The sequence below is a fragment of the Euleptes europaea genome, chromosome 12 (assembly GCF_029931775.1).
Source record: "Euleptes europaea isolate rEulEur1 chromosome 12, rEulEur1.hap1, whole genome shotgun sequence".
NCBI lineage: Eukaryota > Metazoa > Chordata > Lepidosauria > Squamata > Sphaerodactylidae > Euleptes > Euleptes europaea.
In genome coordinates this window covers 1,212,819-1,234,545 of record NC_079323.1, presented here as the reverse complement: position 1 = coordinate 1,234,545, position 21,727 = coordinate 1,212,819, and the positions used below count along the sequence as shown (strand labels likewise).

At 46.9% G+C, this 21,727-nt stretch overlaps 1 protein-coding gene across 1 annotated transcript in view; it reads right to left on the bottom strand.

Moving 5' to 3' along the window:
• Window positions 1-16,298, bottom strand: part of NUP98 (nucleoporin 98 and 96 precursor) — a 45,060-nt gene extending 28,762 nt beyond the window's left edge. Inside the window, exons 1-11 of the mRNA XM_056858649.1 lie at window positions 16,200-16,298; window positions 15,760-15,861; window positions 15,485-15,664; window positions 13,854-13,993; window positions 12,492-12,599; window positions 10,423-10,606; window positions 8,453-8,613; window positions 5,790-5,927; window positions 4,431-4,515; window positions 2,294-2,386; window positions 906-1,043 (exon numbers count right to left, since the gene is read on the bottom strand). Coding sequence (XP_056714627.1) covers window positions 906-1,043; window positions 2,294-2,386; window positions 4,431-4,515; window positions 5,790-5,927; window positions 8,453-8,613; window positions 10,423-10,606; window positions 12,492-12,599; window positions 13,854-13,993; window positions 15,485-15,664; window positions 15,760-15,861; window positions 16,200-16,275 — 1,405 coding nt within the window. The 5' untranslated portion in view covers window positions 16,276-16,298. The remainder of the gene's footprint in view (window positions 1-905; window positions 1,044-2,293; window positions 2,387-4,430; window positions 4,516-5,789; window positions 5,928-8,452; window positions 8,614-10,422; window positions 10,607-12,491; window positions 12,600-13,853; window positions 13,994-15,484; window positions 15,665-15,759; window positions 15,862-16,199) is intronic.
• Between the last annotated feature and the right edge of the window lie 5,429 nt (window positions 16,299-21,727).

The following is a 21,727-nucleotide window of genomic DNA, read 5'->3' as shown; positions in this document are numbered from 1 at the left end:
CCTCTTGCTTCCTTGAGGGGCTTCCAAACTGACCTTGATGATTCCCCCAGTGCAGGATATTTATTTAGAAGAATAATTGGTTTTTATACCCTGTTTTTCTCTACCCTCAAGGGAGTCTCAAAGCGGCTTACGATCGCCTTCCCTTCCTCTGCCCACAACAGACACCTTGTGAAGCAGGTGGGGCTGAGAGAGCTTGGCGAGAACTGTGACTGGCCCAAGGTCACCCAGCAGGCTGCATGTGGAGTGGGGAAACCAACCTGGTTCTCCAGATTAGAGTCCACCACTCATGTGGAGGAGTGGGGAATCAAACCCGGTTCTCCAGATTAGAGTCCGTCACTCTTAACCACTACACCATGCTGGCTTCGTTATTCATAGTTTGCCTCTCTCACAGAGACTCCAGGCAGATTACAAAGGGTGGGTCAATACAGTCAACAAAATGGGATGGATAGTCAATAAGCATTAGGACTGTAGGTGTCTGGAACCAACCAAAAGTTGACCCATAGCAGGAACTGAACCACACCCCAGCACTTGGGGGCATGCTCTCTCTCTCTCTCTCTCCCATGCTGCATCTTTTGCCAGTCAGTCAGAGAGCCTCGAGGTGGTAAATGCTCCTTCCCTGGAGATCTTTAAGGAGAGGCTAGATGACCATCCGTCAGCAAGGCTGATTCTATGACCTTAGGCATTTCATGGGAGGGAGGGCATCTTGGCCATCTTCTGGGCATGGAGTAGGGGTCACTGGGGGTGTGTGTGGGGGAGGTGGTTGTGAATTTCCTGCATGGTGCAGAGGGTTGGACTAGATGACCCTGGTGGTCCCTTCCGACGCTATGATTCTATAGGGTGGGCTAGAGGACCTTCTGTCAAGAGACAAGATCGTCCCTCCCTTGGGACTGTGGATTCATACTTACCCACAGTAGGCTGGGGGGCTCCAAAGCCCAGACTGGCCGTTGTGTTAAATCCAGGGGCCCCAAATGCTCCTGTCCCCAAAGTGCCTCCTAGTTTGGGCTGGGTGCTCCCGAATAATGAAGTCTGCCCTGCGCTAAGAGCTACAGAAAGGAGAGAAGGGAGGGAAAAAGAGCAGTTTGCAGAAAGCCATTAAGAACCCCAAGCCCCCCCCACAAGTCTTGCTTTGCAAAAAGAGGATTGTCTTGCTCTAGCTGCAATGGCAAGGTTTGTAGTAATCTAGGTTATTACACCTGGCCAATCAGTCATAGAGTTTAATATTAGAACAGTGGATAATAATAAGAGGCCTCACCTCCGCAATTTTTTGTGTAAGGAAGGAATGCAATGAATTAAAAAAAAAAAAAACCTCAAGGGGGAGAGCTCCCACACAACAATGTCACCAACTACAGAATAGCTAGATTTGAGTCCAGTAGCGCCTTAGAGCCCAACAAGATTTTTCAGGTATAAGGTGCTCTTGGACTTGAATCTAGCTGTTCTATTGCAGAGCAAGATGGCTACCCTGCAACTACCTTCATGGAAGCTACAGCATAAATATCTTAACGTGCTCCCAAATGTAATCACTGACAAAGATGCCGTGCCAAACACACTAACTGGAATGGACTCCCTTCACTACGACTATTCTATGCACTGCCTCATTGGAGGCGCTTTATGGTTTGATTTTTTCAAAGACTGATTATAGAGGAAGTTACTGTTCGGCCAGCTGGAATGGAACTTGTGGATTTTTTTAGCAGCAGTAAAACTGATAGAGGGGGAGATACAAGACCACGGGATTTTGCAGGCAGGCAGGCAGGCAGGAGAAGGAAGAGAAGGAGAAGAAGAGTTGGTTTTTATATGCTGACTTTCTCTACCACTTAAGGAAGAATCAAACCAGCTTACAATCATCTTCCCTTCCCCTCCCCACAACAGACACCCTGTGAGGTAGGTGGGGCTGAGAGAGCTGTGACTAGTCCAAGGTCAGTCACCCATCTGGCTTCGTGCATACGAGTGGGGAAACCAATCCCGTTCTCCAGATTAGTCTCTGTCACTCATGTGGAGGAGTGGGGAATCAAACCCAGTTCTCCAGACTAGAGTCCACTGCTCTTAACCACTACGCCACGCTGGCACAAGGATGAAGATCAGAATCACGATAGGGTGCGCACGAGCGTCTGGCTGAGTAACAGCAGGAGGAGAAAACTGCAGGGCAAAGGAAGAGAAAGGGCCTTGACGGGCTGCCCACTCACTACAGACTTGTGATGGACAGTGAACCCCACCGAGGATGCCTACCGTGCAGATGAGCTACCCATCAAAGCTAGGGGGGACCACATTCCCAGGGCAGCACCTTCTCATTTTTTACCTGTCCCAAATCCGGTTCCAAGTCCGGTTCCCAGAGCCCCAGCCGCAGGCTTGTTTCCAAACAGGCTATTCCCAGTGGTGTTTGCTCCAAACCCTGCATGTAAAGAGAAATCAGTGGGCTCCTTTGCTTTCCAGTCCTTCCCTCACTGTGGCTGGCAAAAGAACACGGCCCTGGGTCCGCTCACCCTCCATCAGCACACGCAAGCAGCCGGAACCCGGCCTGCTTTCTCCCCAGAACAAGCACCCCATGAAACAATCACAGACTCTCCCCAACTTTACTTTTGGGGCTGTGCAAAAATTAACTGGTCAAAATGAGAGGCTGCTGCTGGAAGAACAAGCAGACTGGATGTTGAGACTCCAGACCCTGCCAGCTAAAGCAGGGGTGTCAAACAAACGGCCCGCGGGCTGGATCTGACCCCTTGAGAGCTCTTATCCGGCCCACGGGCCAACCAAGGCGGACACACCCCTCCCCCCTCTCGATCTGGGCTGGGGAGGCCTGGCCTGGCCCGACCAAGTGACATTTATGTCATATCTGCCCCTTGTAACAAATGAGTTTGACACGTCTGTGCTAAAGGGTTCAATTTGTCTCTGGAACCACATCACTTATTTAACTATCAAGAGACATTGCCCCAACTAGATATTGATATATACTAAACGGTCCTTCCAGTGGCAATTGCTACTAATCTTGTAGTCTGGTTGAAGGAATACTGAAAGACTAACAGGTTTGTAAAATTCATTTATGCAGAAGAAAGGTTCTTTTAAAATTGAGCCAAAACTTGTTGAGTGCTGGACAGTTACTCTTATCTCTCTTCCTTAGATTCTTTTGTGCAATCATAAGGACAGAATAAGCTCTAGAGGTTATACTTATTGGTTTGGTATTTACTTGATATTACAATGTAGAAATTTCAATTTGACTTTTAAAACAATTTCTTTAATTTACAAAATTTTAACTAAATAACCATTGTTACATATTTAAGAGAAGTCAGTATTGTATTTGTTTATTATATTACAGATTCCCCTAGAGAAATGCATAGGGAATTTTTAGCTGAGTGACACAATATATTTTGTCCCCTTCACTTGCACCACTGGCCTTGGCTTTATTTTTATCTCTGCTTTTTTTTCTAGGCAAACACACCACAAAGCCTTTTCGAGAGGATGCACAACTATTCTGGGGAAGCAGCATTTGCTGGCATCAAAGAGAATCACTGTGTAAGCACTTCTCCGGTCGTACGTGTAAACGCAGAGGCCCCACACACAGGAAGAAGGCCCAGTGAAGCCTTAACCACTGCAGGAAGGGACCAATTCCTCATGAGGTCCTCCCTCTCCTTCCTCAAAATCTGCAGAACATGGTCCTCAAGAGAAGGAAGCAGCAGAAATCCTCTCTGGGGCAAGGAAGGGGGCCCAGGACCTCCCATCTTAAAGTACTTGAAGGGCTGCCATATAGAGGATGGTGCTGAGTTGTTTTCTGTTGCCCCAGAAGTCGGACCAGAACCAAAGGGTAGAAATTAAATCAAAAGCATTTCTGCCTAGACATTAGGAAGAATTTCTAACAGTTAGAAGCGATTCCTCAGTGGAACAGGCTTCCTCGGGAGGTGGTGGGCTCTCCTTCCCTGGAGGTTTTTAAGCAGAGGCTAGATGGCCATCTGTCAGCAAGGCTGATTCTATGACCTTAGGCAGACTTAGAAGCTGACCAAAGTAAGAACAGCTCAATTCGAGTCCAGTTAACACCTCAAAGAGCAACAAGACTTCCAGGGTAAGAGCTTTCGAGAGTCAAGAGCTCCCTTTGTCAGTATCAGATGAAGGGAGCTTTGACTCTGGAAAGCTCATGCCTCGAAAATCCTGTTCGTTGCTAAGGTGCTACCAGACTCAAATCTATCTGTTCTACTGCAGACCAACACGGCTGCCCTCTGAAAGTGAAAAAGGTTGCTTTGTTGTTTGGAACACCTACGTTAGAGGACACAGAGCAACTCAATACAAGACAAAGGCCAAGGCCCTGTTGCAGAGAGCCTCCTGCTGACCCCACACACCAAGGCTTCTCAAACAGTATTTAGTTTGTACAAACGTGTAGCCTGCAGCACCCCATATGGCATATTAAATAGATTTAAATAAATGCACCAGAATCAGAAGACTTGGGTTACCGAAGAGGCTGCCGGTCGTTGTTCCGAAGGAGGGTGCGCTGGTGGTTGTGGTTCCAAATCCAGCAGGCTTGTTGCTAAAAAGGGACTGAAAGGAGAAAACACAGTCACAAACTGTGAACACCACGCAATCACAAACGGTAACGTGTACATTCCTGCAGCTGCTAATAAATATCTGGGAAATGCATCAACATCTGAACGAAACACACTGGGTTGGTTCCTAAAAACGCAGCAAGGCAGATCTTTTCCCTTCTTCCCCCCAGCACTTAAAAAACCCTCTTTATTTTAAGTTTATTTTATACTAACAACAGCAACAAAATAAAAATGCAACAACAGTAGCCAAGAGGGTTGTGGGTAAAAGTGCCCTGAGGCACGGAGGGGACAGCCTATGAATCAATGTCCTCCAAAACGTCCTATCTTTAACAGCCTTGCTCAGGTTTTGCAAATTGAGGGTCGTGGCTTCCTTTATAGAGACGATCCATCTCTTGTTGGGTCTTCCTCTTTTCCTGCTGCCTTCAACTTTTTCTAGCATGATGGTCTTTTCCACTGACTCTTGTCTTCTCATAAGGTGACTAAAGTACGACAGCCTCAGTTTAGTCATTTTAGCTTCTAGGGTCAGTTCAGGTTTGATTTGATCTAGAACCCACTGATTTTTTTTTCTTTTTGGCAGTCCACGATATCCTGTAGGAGGGGAACTAAAATCCCTCTCCATTTCCTTCCTTCTGCTAGCAGAGGAAGTACAGCAGAGTGAAGACGGGAGGCAGTTAAACCCGACTCCTCCTCACATCTTGTTTATAAAGCTCCCCCAACGCCCTTCATTGGCTTTCGAGGGGGGGCCTTTTGAGAGCTGCTGGAGGAAGGCAAGATCTGCTGTAGTGAACGTAATTCCACAGAGAGATTAAGGAAAGGAGAAGGGAGAATCTCCACATTTCCTAGTTTTAGGCACCAGAGTATACACATGAACCTCTGTGTGAAGGTTATGGGACTAAACTACCTTAAAGTGTTGGAAACCTCAGTTAAGAGAAAACATCATCTGTGCTGTATGTGTTGAGCAACTCATTATATGTATAGAAACTTTGTACCTTTCCTTAATACTAGTTTTCCCTCCATACATTTCCCTGTGAAATATAACGAAATTCAGTTGTTTTATTGTTGAACTGAGTAAAGCCTCTGGTGTCTCAATTGTTCTCAGGTAAAACGAAGTAGGTGATGTGGGAGAGATCCCCCCCCCCTCGTCACACCCTCCCAGGGTTCTTGAACAACAGAATGCAGGGGGGGGGGTAGGCAGAAAGTCTGAAACTAGCTGGGAGGGACAAGTTATCGGCCACCTCCTCAAGACTGCATCACTTCCCCTAGACCTACCGAGCCGCCAACACCAAACCCTGTGTTGGCTGATCCGAAGAGACCCGTCCCGGTTCCAAAGGCAGTTGCCGTGTTCGTATTTGCAGCGGTTCCAAAGAGGCTTCCAGTCTGCGACGGCTGCGTCGCTCCAAACAGGCCCTGCGAACATCAGGGAGAAGTCTGAGAAGGAGACGCTTCAACGTATCCTTTTTAAAAACAACAGCTAAACAGTGGTTCTCATCACCAGATACATTAGGACATGGGGACACAACAAGGGAATGTACACGCTGCTGGGGGCAACTGACAAGGATACAAATGTAAAGAACTGCAAACCAAACTTAGAAAGGCAAGATGGGTAGGTATTAAATCAAAGTCCACTCAAGCTTGGTGGCCTAACAGCCAAGCAGAAAGCCTAACTCCATTTCAGCTGTGAAAGTGTGGAAAGTACCAAACGAGTTATATATGCCGGGATCTACCCAAATGGCATCCACAGCTCAGCAGAAAAACAGTCCAGGGCTGCCACTAAGCGGCTTCCACTAGAGGTTCATAAAACACATCACTGTCTCTGGTGACAAAGATCCCTTCCCAAAGCCTGCCGTGACCACAGAGATCTTCAGCTCAGCAATTCATTCCCCACATTCCCACCCAGCCCTTACTAATTGTACCTGTAGGCAGGTGAAACTCCCTTCAGAACAGGCCTAATTATTTCCCCTTCTGCCTAGCAAAGCATCCAACAACATTGTGAGACCGGACTACCGAAACAAAGTAATCTGTCACCCTCAAAAGCATGTAAGTTTCATTCTTAAAATCATAGAGTTGGATGGCTGCACCAGGATCATCTAGACCAACTCCCTGCACAATGTAGGAAATTCACAACTACCTTCCCCCACACACTCCCAATGACCCCTACTCCATGCCCAGAAGATGGGGGGAAAAACCGCCAGGATCTCTGGCCAGGATGCCTTAGTAAGGATGGATCCTACAGCTGCTTTCCACTGAGGCAAGGACACTTCTGCTGGGGGTGGGGTGCACATGTCTTCCTTCCCAATGTAGATGCCTACATCATACCCAGTGCTGATCTTGGGGGGGGGGTACTCAAAAAAGTTTAATTCTAAAACCGGAGCTCAGGGATCATTTGATCCAACTAGTATCATATATCTAAAAACAACAGGGCCCCCCAATGCACAGATCAAGAAGTCTCTTTGGAAAACTGAGGAAATCCCTAGCTTTGCATACACAAAAAAAATTAAAAGTTGGTAAATTATTGAGGTTATTCACATCCTCCCCATAAAATTCTAGTGATGTCTGCACAAGTGCCGATGTTGTGAGGGTAAACCAACTGTGCTAAAGAGGGAGGGGAGCAATGGCAGGACGGCTGAGAGACGGCGAAGAAAGCCAGTAGATTGGGTGGAGGGAGGAGATTTAAGAAGTCAGAAGTGCTATCTGCACATATTGAAGAGAAAACTGGACACTGCCTGTCTGGCATGATCAGAGAAGGGAAGAAAGCAAGAGGCAGAGGGCAAAAGACCACTGAGGTTGCGGGGGGGAGAGATCAAGGAAAGGAGGGAAAGAGAAATCAGGTGAGAGGGGCAGAAGGAAGTGGAGCAGGATCAAGGGAATGATGAAGGGCAGTTGGAAGAGAGGCAGAGCAGGGCCCAAGAAGAAGAGTTGGTTTTTATATGCTGACTTTTTTCATTAGCTTAATGAGAATCAAACTGGCTTACAATCTCCTTCCCTTCCCCTCCCCACAACAGACACCCTGTGAGGTGGGTGGGCAAAGAGTGTGACTAGCCCAAGGTCACCCAGCTGGCCTTATGTGTAAGAGTGGGGAAACCAACCTGGTTCACCAGATTAGCGTTCACCGCTCATGTGAAGGGGGGAATCAAACCCAGTTCTCCAGATCAGAGTCCACCGCTCCAAACCACTGCTCTTAACCACTACACCACGCTGGCTCTGACCAAAGTGGGAGCAAAGGTGGGACAGGCAGAGCAGCCAAAAGGAAGACAAAACAAACACAGGGGAAGGGAACCCCACTACCTCCTGAGTCCCTGCGGCCCCCACTTACCTTGTTACATAGCTAACGCAAATACTGACACCCAAGCCCGTAATGCTGCCCAATGACGGGTACAAAGAACAGTCTGGAAGCACCTGAGGCAGCAATACCACCAGACTAAAAGTGGGGGAACAGACCCCCGTCTGTGTGTGGACAGGAGGCTTCTGGAAGCCCCACCAAAGCCGCTCTGAGCTCTCTGTGGACTCGGTACAAAGCCACTCAAAAGGCAACGTATCTCTGCAGAACCAGGGTGTCAGTGGGGCTGCCCCTGCCTTTTGTGTGAAGAGAGAACAAGCTCTGCTGGTGTTCTGCCAAGTTTGCAATACCCGATTCGGCAGCTTTGGGAGGCTCACTACGACAAAGCCCTGCAAAGAGCGAGTATGCACAGTGAAGACACATAAAAAGGACTCAAATCCCAGGTCTCGCTATGTTGTGAGACACGTAAATGGTGGGCTGAGGAAGCCCGTTCTGCTCCTAAGCAGCTGGCTGGTAATTCAGGGCATGAAAATCTCGCCAGGTAGTTTGAAGAGGGGGGGCGTTCAACAAGGAGAATTCTCTCATTGTAGTCAAAAGCTGTAGAATCAATACAGAATGGAGGGTTTCAGGGCTGCTGCAGCCTTTGTCGCCCTACCATGGTGTTCGTGTTGGGCTGTCCGAGGGTGCCGGTGTTCCCAAATGAAAAGCCGGTGTTCGGTGCCGTTGTCGGCTGACCAAAGGGCTTGTTGAAGAGGCTGGTGGTTTGCTGCGGCTGCCCAAAGAGGCTCCCTGCTCCTGCTCCAAAACCTGTGGTACCTAAGGCAGAGAGGAGGTTAAAGCAAGCTGTTATTGGCTTTACAAGGCAGGGTAAACGGCACCCCCGTGCATCATTTTTAAAAACAGGTTTTACAGTTTACAAGGAAAATAAGAATGCTAGAGACAAAGAAACAAAGGACATAGGGGAGCGGGTGTGGTGGAACGCACTTAGGGTTTGCTTCAGTCGAGGAGCAGAACTGAGGGATGAGACCGAGACTTCACAGGAAAGATGGGTTTGGGGGAAGGATCGGAAGGCAACTAGCACCGTGCCAGCCTTCCAAGAGGGCATGCCAAACCTTAACAGCTGGCGTGAGATGAGACATGATGCGAGCAACCTTGAGCAGCTGAGAGAGACAGAGGTGCCGTTCTGCCAGCACTGAGAAGCTCCTGCTGACCACTAATAATCAAGGTACTGCACCAATTCAAAACTGAACAACCAAGTTGCCAAGTCAGGCCTTCTCCCCAGATGTCCAGCACCATTTTTGCTCTGCCTCTCTTCGGTGCTTCCTCTTTTTGCTATAAAAATTGTCACCTCCTTCGTCTTCCCACGCTCCTTAAGAGGGAGCAGAGGTTTCTGCCAATCCCCCTCCCCAACTGCGAACCCCAACTTCGCCCCCACGCTGTTCGTTAAGGTTTGCTGCCTGCCCCCTTTTAGAAATTTTTTAATGCCTTTGAAACTTCAGAATATGTTTTGATACAGCTCACTGTTTTTTGGAACCATCTAAGACCAAACTCAGTGGGACCTGCTTGTGAGCTAATTCTACCATTCGCAACCAATTTGTACAGTAACTCCGCACAATATTAGCCGCCTGTCTTCCTTACGGAGCTCAAGGCAGCTTACAATGTAAATTAAATACATAAAATAGCGTACATAAATACATAAACCAACATTTTAAAATCACAACTGAGGACTGCTCCTGAAGACTGAAATTGAGAGGGGCCAGGCACATCTCCCTGGGGTTATTGTTCCATAATCGTGGGGCTGCCATTGAAAAGACCCCCTCACGCTGGTGCCCACCAGATGAGCTTTTTGATTGGCAGGACAGCAAAGAGGGCCTCTCCCTGTGGTCTTAATTTCCTCTCTCTGATGTAAAACCTAAGAATCTCACACTGAACGCTGGACAAGTTTTTTCACTTTTCGCTTTTATAAATATATGGAATTACGGGCTGTATTTTGCTGTCAATTTAAACATGCTGAGCAAACCCACGTTTACCAACAAGCCTCCCCCAAGTCTCCTCTGCCAGCCCAGCACATCCTCTTTCCTCTCCAGTGACCCACAGTTTGAGAATCTAAAAGGCCTAAGGACATGGCGCCTTGGATATGTAGCCCAACTGCCTGATAAAGACCATTTTGGTCGAGAGAGTTTTTTTTTTTTTACACATAAAGAAAAGTCTTCTCGTTCAGTCTCCAGTTGCTCTAAAACTTTCTTGTAGCACCTCTCTCTCCAGGGCCCTTTTCCGCAGATGGGTCACCCACAAAGAAGGTCAGCCAGCCTCTCTCTCCTCCTGCTGAGTCCCTTCGCAAAATCTTCTTTTTCTGGTTGGACTTTAGCATGTTCCTTTAAGCCTTCCTTCCTTCCCAGCTACGACCAGGATCTGAGCATATGTAACTACATTTGCTCACATTCACCTCTCCCTCCCCTCCCTCTTCTCTGAGTTCTCCTCTATTTGTTTGGGATTGTGAACCACTCAGAGAGGCAGGGCCTTAAGCTCACAGAAGGCATCACAAACACTGTTGCCAGAACAACAACTATGATTCTGCCTGGCATTTCCTTGCAGCTGTAGACAGGCAGACACGTCAGCACTTACTGGTTCCAAAGCCCGTTTTATTCTGCCCGTACGAAAAGCCGGTGTTAGTAGTGGAGGAGCCAAAGAGCCCCGTGGCAGCGCTGGATGTAGCTGTAGACGATCCAAACAGCCCTGGAGTGGCTCCAGCTCCTACAGGGTTGGTGGGCCCTTTGCGGTTTGCTTGATAATCTTCCAAGCGAAGTTCCTAAAGAAGGAAGAGCTCTTAGGGACCATCACAACGCATGGAACAGCTGAGTACGTGAAGCTGCCTTATTCTGAATCAAATCTGGTCCATCAAAGTCAGCACCGTCTGCTTGTAATGGGAAGTTTTACTCCCACATCCAATTAGAGAATCTAGACTAAACAGGTCTAAAAGACTATCTGTTTAAAACATTTAGAGTCAGATATCTCCAGGATTTTTTTAAAATAAAGCTGTCGATCAATCTGATAATACAAGCGCAATAATTGTGAGTTCTGTTCTTTGAACTAAGACCAGGAAACCAGACAGGAAACCTTCAGAGTTTACCTTTTATTGAAAAAAAGTTACCTTTATTAAGCCAGACGTTAGAAAATACAAGTATGTGAGAATTAACCCCACAGCTACTGTAAACACAAGCGCTAAACTTATCAAAGCTCCTATCATTCCTTAACTATATTAGTCAATAAAATTGTAAACAAAACCAGGTTTCAGGTTACTGTATTAAAACTGCTCACAGAGATATTCATATAAAGCCAAGTCACACACACTCAGTAATCTCACCTAATCTTTTTCTAAGACTTCCAGATAAATCTGATTTGCTTATCATGGTAATGCATTTTACGGGAAAATATCTGTCTTATCTTACCCTAAATCTCTTCTATCTTAATCATGCGATTATTACCTAGATAAACGATTGGTTCTTAACCAAGTAGAAGATAATCCAACAGTTGTACAATCGAGCTGTACGACTGAGAAAGTGAAAGAGTGAGCAAGGGAAGAACTGTGCTTCCTGGAAGGGGAGATCCCACAAGAAGAAACTGCTGGGTGGAGACCACCTGGGCTCCATGAGGGGAAAGTGGTTCTCATAAACACATGAAGCTGCCTTCTACTGAATCAGACCCTTAGTCCATCAAAGTCAGTATTGTCTACTCAGACCGGCAGCGGCTCTCCAGGGTCTCAGGCAGGAGGGGTCTTTCACAACACCTACTTGCCTAGTCACTTTAACTAGAGATGCCGGGGATTGAACCTGGGACTTTCTGCATGCCAAGCAGATGCTCTACCACTGAGCCACGGCCCCTCCAGGTATGTGGATTTGAGGCTGTGAAAGGCTTTAAAGGCAAGACTCTTGGACACCATGGAGAAATTCCGCAGAACTCTCTTCTCCTGCTGCTGCAGACCTCCAACTCCCACTATGCTATTCCTAGGTGTTTCCCCTTTCCTTCCAGGAGTGGGGAGGAGGAGAACTCATGCTGTGTGGATAGAAACCCCTTCTGCCTACGGAATTTTCTGGTGAATCCACACCCATACATTGAATTGAACCTGCAAACATACAGGAACCCAGCGAAGCTGTTTTTACACAGGGGGTTACCGCACTTGTATTCCCAGAGATGTATTAAAGAGTTTGAAAACATTATAAAAAATACCATTCGCACTTTGTTTGGCCCCTTTAGCTGTGAAGACGTCTTCCAACCATTTATAAGCCGTGGTATCCAAAAACCCTTTTAAAGCGATGTTTTTTATAATATTTTCAAACTCTTAATACATCGCTGGGAATACAAAGTGCGGTAACCCCCACAGAAATAGTAAGTGATTAGCTAGTCCCGGCCAATTAATAAGCTAATTAAGTAGCTTATCAGATGCCTTCGAGAGCGGGCCCACAGTGTGTGTGTTGCAGCCGTTCAGGCTAAAGCAGTGATGATCCACAATGTTGCGCCCATTATACATATTGTTTTTAAAAGTTGATTTTAATGTCTTTGTAATCATTCACTGCCTTAAGAGTGGAAAAGCAGCATACAAATGTTTTAAATAAATATCCAAAAATAATAATGGTCAAGCATTGCATAGCCTGGAGAGGGAGGGAGGGAGAGAGACGGGTATTTGATGGACTGACCTCGAGAGATTTACTTTCGTATTCCTTCATTGCCGTAATACACTGATGTTTTGTGCTGATGTTTGTACTGACTCCAGACTTGACCATGGTGTCAGTGCCAGTTGGGGGCTGCAAGAGAAAATGGGACAGGCGTCAAGACTAATGCGGAGTCTCATTCCTGGATTCCTGATGCAAGGAACCCTGTAAGCAGTTGGTTAACAACTGACAAAGCAGCAACTGTTTTACTAGCACCCAAGCCCACGAACACATGAAACTGCCTTATACTGAATCAGACCCTTGGTCCATCAAAATCAATACTGTCTACTCAGACTGGCAGAGGGTCTCAGGCAGGGGTCTTTCCCATCACCTACCTGCCTAGTCCCTTTAACTGGAGATGCCGGGGATTGAACCTGGGACCTTCTGCTTGCTGAGCAGATGCTCTACCTCTCAGCCATGGCCCCTCCCCTTAAGATGTTAAAAGACAACTATTAAGAAGAGCTGAGTCAGGGCTGAGGTCAGGACATGGGAAACCCAGGCTCTGACTTCTGATCAGTTATGAAGCCTGCTGGGTGCTAAGGTCCATTGGGAGGCTCTGAGATCCTCGGGGCAAGGAGAGCTCTAGACACAGCAGAACTACGCTTGCCTTAGTGCACAAACGCAGGCGCTGCCTCATCTTCTTGATACGCAGACATCGCGCCCTTGATACTGGCCTACCCCATTCTAGGCCTTCTCTGCCATGAAGGAGCTCCGCCCCCCAGGTGGCCCACATTTGCTCGGACTGTGCCAGCTGCTGCTCTGGCTGCTACAGAAGATTCTCAAGCAGGACAATCATCTCCACTGCGGCAGATGAGAGGAGCACATCTGGGCCATCTTTTGCTTCACCAACCGCTACGGAACCCTTGGAATTGCCTGGCCTTAAAGGGGCCACTGCACTCAGAGGAGATTCATGCAGACGGTAGACTAATGCAGTGCCTCGGTATGTTGGATGGTTAATGTGGAACTCATTGCCACAGGATGTGGTAATGAACACCAACTTGGAAGGGTTTAAATGAGGAGTGGACAAATTCATGGAGGACGGGGCTATCGATGGCTACTAGCCATGATGGGTATCTAATCCCTCCAGTACCAAAGGCAGAATAATGCCTCTTTAAATCAGCTGCTGAGGAGCACGGGCAGGAGGACACTGTCGCTGTCCTCCTGCTTGGGGGGCTTCCTAGAGGTAGCTGGTTGGCCACTGTGTGAACAGTATGCTGGACTGGATGGGCCTCTAGTCTGACCCAACAGGGCTCTTATGTTCTTATCAATCTAAAAGTTTAACAAACAGAATAGTGTAGCACAAAGGTTAGAACTGGTCCTTTGGAAAGTAAATAAAATTGGACTTGCATTGAATTTAATGGTGGTGCCAGTTGGAACAGTGGTAAAGCTGGTTGATCCAAAAAGGGAGCCAGATGTACCCCCAAATGGGTTGGAGGTGGTGTTCGTGGTTCCAAATAAACCACCACTGCTCGTACTTGTCCCGAAGTCTGTAAAAAACAAGAAAGGAAGGAAGGAAAAAAGAAAACCAGTATCAAAAAGAAAGCAGAGAGCTTCAAAGCCAGAGCTAGGATCTGACAACATTTCTGAACCTATGCTCAAGTGATGAAAGACAGCCAGGAAACGCCAGCATTCACCCTCAACGAGTCTACAGTGAAGTGCACCAACACGTTCCCAATAACTACTCTGCCTTTTTACTTTCAGTCTAGAACCAGTGACATTCAAACGTACACTCCTGGAGAAAAAAAAAAGCCCGTTTTTAAAATAGCTTTAATACAAAGGACTCCAAGCCTCAAACAGGTTAATGATTTATCCTTGTATGGAAATGCTTGTCTTCCCTTTGAGTCCTGATTACTTTTTTTTGTCCCCCTCAATTTATATTTTCATCTTTTTTATCACTTATATTGTGTCCCAACTCGCCCCGAGTTCCCTCTGACCCACCTCCTTCATAACAGTTTCTTGTGAGGACACCCAGGATCAAGTGGCAGGTTATTCCTTACCCCCTTCTTTGTTATTTGGACATCTAAATGTAGCTGGAACACACTGAATGCCCTCTAAGCATCATTCATTAACTCCCTTTCTTTCCAACACACAACAAGAATCCCCTAAAGCAAACCCTGAAGGCACCCCAATGCAATCCATCAAGGCTTTTCATTCTGTGCTGATTTTTAATCATGCACAAAGCCAGTCCTGCCTGACCCTTTCTGGTAGAGGAACAGATAAAAACTGAGTATTAGAATGCTGAGCCCCACCCTCTCCCCTCCCTAGGGCACAAAGATGTATCACCCATGAGTCATACAAGAGTAAATACTTTAAAAGGCCAGAGCACAGCTGAGATAGCTCATGCCCCTCGTGTCAACCTCCATCTTCTTCACCAACGCACCTAAAAGCTTATGTCACTGGACAGAGGTGAGCTGGAGAACTACGCAAATTTGAGAAACCCTTAGGGAGAATTTCTACTTATGGTAGTGTGAAGACCAACTTAATGAGTCATGCTAAAGTTCACTTGTAGTGGAGAAGGTCACCAGCTTGTCCTACAATAATCCCTCTGCGGCAGACTTAACACTGACCCGCGCGTTCCCAAGCAGTTTTTGCAAGCTGGAGAGGGGACAGCTCATAGCTGCACCTGCTGCACAGGACAGTAAGCATTATATGCCCCACTTCCCAAAGGTAAGTCCACCTCAGCCTAGGTGCCCTCAATGAGGATGCAGTATTCCTCATCAGCTTAACTTTGTCTGGTATGCACGAAAAGCCATCTCACGCCATATGCTTAAATCCTCCAACAAAGCCGAGATACACAGCCCTCAGGAAGACTGAAAATCTCCCACGAAGAGCAAGCCACTTTGTACTAGAGGGATCCACAGACTTTATAATGAAATCTAAAGGACAAGCCGGAGAAAAAGCAGCCTTAACCACTGCAGACTTTTTCCTTGGCAATACAGCTCCTAGAGCTTACAGTGAGAAGAATTATGGAAACTTACTGCCGAACCCCGCGGGTTTGCTCTGTGCAAAGGCATTGTTCTGGGATGAGAAGAGGCCCCCGCCGGTGCTTGCAGTCCCAAATAAGCCGCTGGAAGTTCCCGTTGACGTTCCAAACCCAAAGCCGGTGCTGGTGGAAGAGGTGGCCGGCTGGCTGAACGTGCTTGAACCAAACAGCCCTCCTGAAACCAGAAACAGGCGCCACGATTAAAACACAAAAGGGCCATAAAGGAGGGAATTCCGGCCAAGGAGTAAGCGGTGGCTGCATTCCTGGTACCTGGCTTGGCCTGCGTGCTCCCAAAGAGTCCTCCTGTGTTATTGTTTGTCCCAAAAGCAGACGTCCCAAAGGCACCTCCGCTTGTCGTGCCAAAACCGGTATCTGTAGAGCAATCATAGGTGACGGGCAATGAGATGGCACGGCTGGGGCACAAGGGAAGATTTAAACTTCTAGGAAAGGGCTGGGCGCTCGACCCCACTTACAGGAAATTACTGTAAGTGGAATCTTTATTGAATTGCACACCATTCTGCAAACCTATTCTGAAGTAGCCGAGCCATATGATAATTCAGAGAAATGAAACTGATCACCCAACAAGGATACTGTTAGATTTTTTTAGTCTAATTTATGTCAAAACTTGAGGTCCAGGATGCAGCATTTACATTAAAAAACCTTCAACTGTCTACTCCCAAGACTTTCCCACAACCAGTACCAGTACACACTCTGTCCAAAAGTTGACGTTGTCCCAAAGCCCCCCGTGCTGCTTCCAAAAGGCGTCCCGAACGATTTGTTAAACATTTTGAAGTTGTATCAGGTTCTCAAAACCTAGAACAAAAGAAAAGAAGTTAACTAGTCAACCTCTGAAAAATCCAGCTCTGTTCAGAAATGTGCCGAATATTGTCATTAACACACCCTGCACAGAACAGTGCCCTGTCAGAAGTTGATTGCTCTGAAGCGGCAGGACACAGCGCATGGTAAGGCTAAAATAAAACAGTATTCATTGACTGAGAACTTCTGAATGATGGGCATCAAACACCTGACAGCAGGACTGAAAATTCTTTACCTATCTAGTCAGCATGGTGTGGTGGGTGGATGTAGGACCCAGGTTCAAATTCCCACTTGGCCATAAAGCTCACTGGGAGACCTTGAGACTTTCACTTTCTCAAGCCAGCTTACCTCACAGGGTTGTTGCAAAGACAAAATGGGGGCGGGGAGAGAACCATGCTTGCTGTTTAATCTTTCCTTGCCCACCAATTCCCTCCGGCAGCTTACCACCCCAAGTAGGGTTGGTAACAATCAAGGTGGGGGCCTATAGTTCTCCCGAAATTACAAAAATAAAAATATAAATCTGAATTAAAGTTGCCAACAACCTTAAATTCTACATGAACAATGCAATCTTCGTAGAAGAGTTCCAGAGTGCCGCCCTCAACAAAAAGAATTTCTCAGAATCCGATTATTGCTTCAAAAGCTCAGTTTCGTTGAATATTGGAACCAGTGCAGAGAGCAACATCGTTTCTAAAACAGATTGAGGGAGGGGCTGTGGCTCAGTGGCAGAGCCTCTGTTTGGCATGCAGAAGGTCCCAGGTCCGATCCCCGGCATCTCCAGTTCAAGGGACCAGGCAAGAAGGTGATGTGAAAGACCCCTGCCTGAGACCCTGGAGAGCTGCTGCCAGTCTGAGTAGACAATACTGACTTTGATGGACCAAGGGCCTGATTCAGTATAAGGCAGCTTCATGTGTTCTTCTAGGCGAGGGACTATGGCTCAGTGGTAGAGCGTCTGCTTGGCATGCAGAAGGTCCCAGGTTCAATCCCCAGCATCTCCAGTTAAAGGGACTAGGCAAGAAGGTGATGTGAAAGACCCCTGCCTGAGACCCTGGAGAGCCACTGCCGGTCTGAGTAGACAATACTGACTTTGATGGACCAAGGGTCTCATTCACTATAAGGCAGCTTCATGTGTTCAGATTTAAAACCTTCCTTTTCTATTTCCAGCTTTTTTTAGTCTTTTCCCTACTTTTTCAAACAGCAAAATGTTGTGCTCAGGGAGCTTTTGTGCAGCCGCTTCCATGCTCATATCTTACGCTGTACAATCTGACAGTGTCTGAAAGCAAATCAAGTCTCAGTTTTCATATGCATAACTATTTATTTGAAGTTTCCTACAGTCCCTGTAACAATGTGCTTGAGGCAGTAAATGCACCATACTCTATAATTTTATGCACCAAGTTACATATGTGATGCAAGTAATGAAGCTGGTATAATTTTCTTCCTCGGGGGATTCACATTTTCCAAACATTTTACCCTTGTGTGTGTCATTTGTAACACAAAACACACGAACACATGAAGCTGCCTTATACTGAATCAGACCCTTGGTCCATCCAAGTCAGTATTATCTTCTGAGACTGGCAGCAGCTCTCCAGGGTCTCAGGCTGAGGTCTTTCACATCACCTACTTGCCTGGTCCCTTTAACTGGAGATGCCAGGGATTGAACCTGGGACCTTTTGCATGCCAAGCAGAGGATCTTCTACTGAGCTACGGCCCCTCTCCCAACAGATGACTCCAAGAAGCCGCCATCACTATCCTCATGCCTGGCAGCACGAGATGCCCATTTCTGGAGAACTCTCTTATCCTACAAAGGTACACACCACTCTTCCCTTCCGATATCTGTATTCAAGTTATGAATACGCAGACAGAACGTTCAAGGCAGAACAGCTACAGCTACTAATGCATCGGCATCTTCTGCTTTTTTGACCTTGATGGAGGGAGTCAAGGGACTACCTGGCTAGACTCCAGGGCTGGGGAAACAGCGTTTATCATAACGTTTCCAAGATGCCAGATAGCTTTAAAATAATTCCATGTGCCTTTCTATCCCTTGTTATGCACTAACCACGGAAGTGCTTCCCCCAAACCCTTCTACAGTAACATATTGCAGCCATCTTTGGGGGACGGTGTTGTGGCTGATTGGCCTAGGTTCAATCCCTGGCATCTCTCATGGCTTTGTTTTTACACTTGTGTAATACTGTTTTCTGCACTGTTTAACTTATTTCTGATTCTCTACGCTTTGATTCAGATTGCTGTAGTCCTAGTACATTGTTTATTAGCTATTTCATCGATTGCATTTAATTACTCTGCATAATTCAGTGAGAAAAGTGGACTATAAATAAAGTACATAAGAATGTAATGAATATAAGCTGCCTTATACCAGGTCAGACTCTTGGTCCACTCAATGCAGCATATTGTATGGTTTAAACGGCAGCAGCTGTCCAGATCTTTTCCAACATCCTTTCACATGACAGCCTTTACCAGGAGATACCAGGAACTGAACCTGGGGCTTTCAAAGCAGGGCTCTACCACTGAGCCATAGTCCATCTCAGGCAGGAAGAACTGGGAAACTCTTTCTCAACCTAAGTTCCTGGAGAGCTGCTACCGGTTAGGAGTACCAGACTAGACTGACCAGAGGTCTGATTCAGAATAAGGCACCATCATCAATTTATCTGTATATGATGGGGACTCGACAACAATGCTACGGTAAAAACCACTCTTGGCATATAGTGGTATATAAGATTCCAAGTTCAGTCTCTGACTTCAACCAGTCATTATAAAAAGGGGTTTCAGCAAGCATATAAGAGATGGCCTGCTGGATTAGAACAGTGTGGTCTGTCTCATGCAGAAATGCCCTGAGGTTGCCTCCAGCACTGATATTCAGATGATTACCATGTTTACATATGGAACTTCCCTTCAGTCACTAAGGCTAGAAGCCACTGATTGACTTCTCCTTCATGAAACTGTCTAACCCCCTCTTAAAACCATCTATGCTCATGGCCATCACTGGCAGTGAGTTCTGCCACTCACTTGTTGAATAAAAAAAATACTTCCATTTGTTGGACCTCAATGTGTCATGAGTCAATATCTTTGGGTGTAGTTACTGTATTATTCGACTTGAGCCTTAATGACACAAAAGCGGCTATAAATAAACGGGACCCGGGTTCTAACATTACAAGGGTGAAACAGTTCATTTTAAAATGTACTTTCTCCATCTCGTACACAATTTACAGTGTTTCTAAACCACAAAGTCCTAGACTATTTCCTCATAGGACAGATGCTCTAATCCTGTAATAATCTTGATTTGAGTCCACTGCACTGTAAAGCCCAACAAGATTTTAAGGGTGTTTGTTGATCTACACAGCCCTAGTCTCTCAGGTGCTCCTGGACTTGAATTTAGCTCTTCACGGCTACCATCTAAAACTGTCTTAATATCTTGGCTACCCACACCTGAGTTTTTCCCAGCCCTGCAACATTTGTTTTTAATATGCAGCAACCACTATATATATTACTCTAAGGGCATTTGCAGGAAAGACAGCTCTTTTCCAATCCCAGACACTCCAATCCCTTAATAATCTTGATTTGACTCCTGTGCACGGTAGAGCCCAAGATTTTAAGGGTGTTTGTTGGTCTCTACAAGAGTTGCCAGATCCCCCCGGTCTCCAGCAGGGCCTGGGGGAGCCGTAGAGTTGCCAACTCCAGGTTGGGAAGCTCCTAGAGATTTGAGAGTGGAGCCCAGGGAGGACAGGGACCTCAGTAAAGCACAATGCATTAGAGTCTACCCACCAAAGCAGCTAATTTCTCCTGGAAAACTGACTGGTGTAGCCTGGAGATGAGCTGTAATTGCAGGGAATTCCCAGGCCTCACCTGGAGGCTGGCAGCCCTAGCCTCTCAGGTGCTCCTGGACTTGAATCTAGCTCTTCACGGCTACCCTCTGCTGAGTTACAACTAATAGCGAAGCTCAAAACTAAGCATTCTCCTGGACTTAATAGAGACCTGGGATTCCTGTCTCATTGTGTGTGTGTGTGTGTGTGTGTGTGTGTAAAGTGCCATCAAGTCGCAGCCGATTTATGGCGACCCGTTTTTGGGTTTTCATGGCAAAAGACTAACAGAGGTGGTTCTTGTAGGTTATCCGGGCTGTGTAACCGTGGTCTTGGTATACCAAGAACCAATGAACTCTGACAGTGAAAGCCTTCGACAATATTTCTAACAGAGGTGGTTTGCCAGTGCCTTCCTCTGCATAGCAACCCTGGACTTCCTCGGTGGTATCCCATCCAAATACTAACCAGGGCTGACCCTGCTTAGCTTCTGAGATCTGACGAGATCAGGCTAGCCTGGGCCATCCAGGTCAGGGCTCCTGTCTCATTGCCAAAGCTAATTTCTCCAAGCCTACAGCCCCTCTGCATATCACACCTAATCCAATCACGCCTGCTAATGTCATTTGTTTGCTTTTGACATTTACATCGCCATTGGGTGTCTGAATTCACTCTTCTCTACTTAAGGATAGATGGAATCACATTCTAGCTGTATCTGAGGAAGTGAGCTGTGGCTCAGGAACCCTCATACCCTGCCAGAAACCAGTGAGGTAACATTTTAACCTTCCAGGACATTCAATTGCTGATTTAACAGTAGCAGTCCTCTTACAAAGGGAGATTAGAAAGAGAGACTGCTGAATTATGACTAATAATGAAGCTCAAGACTATGCATTCTCCTTGACTGAATCGAGACCTGGGATTCCTGTCTCATTACCAATCCTGATTTACCCACGCCTGCTACTCCTCTGCGTATCACATTTACTTGCTTTTGACACATTTACTTGCTGTTGACGTTTACATGGTCACTGGGTGTCTGAATTCGCTCGTCTCTACTTATGGGCAGATGGAATCACATTCTAGTTGTATCTGAATTAGTGAGCTGTGGCTCATGAAAGCTCATACCCTGCCAGAATTTTTGTTAATTTTTAAGGTGCTCCTGGACTCTAGCTCTTCATGGCTACCCTCTGAAACTGGAGAGACACTGTCCTTCAGCGTTACTCCTCTGAAGATGCCTGCCACAGCTGCTGGCGAAACGTCAGGAAAGAAAATACCAAGACCACCGTCACACAGCCCGGATAGCCTACCAGAACCAATGTCTTAATAACGTTGGTTACCTGCACCTGAGCTTCCCCCCAGCTCTACAGGACCTCTGTTTAACATGCAGCAACCACTAAACGTATTACTCTAAGGGCAACTGCAGCAGTGACAGCTCCATTTCCCACCCCCTTTCCCAGCACGGCGTCGGCCTGAGCAGCAAAGGCCTTTTCCAGCCTCGCTCCCGAGGAGGGCTGAGCGGGCAGGAGGCCGCTTCGACCAAGGAGGCGGCGCCCTCCCGCGCCCGAATCCCGCCTCTCTCGCGTGCTCGGCGCTGCGGTCCTCAACGCGGTCCTCCACTCCCC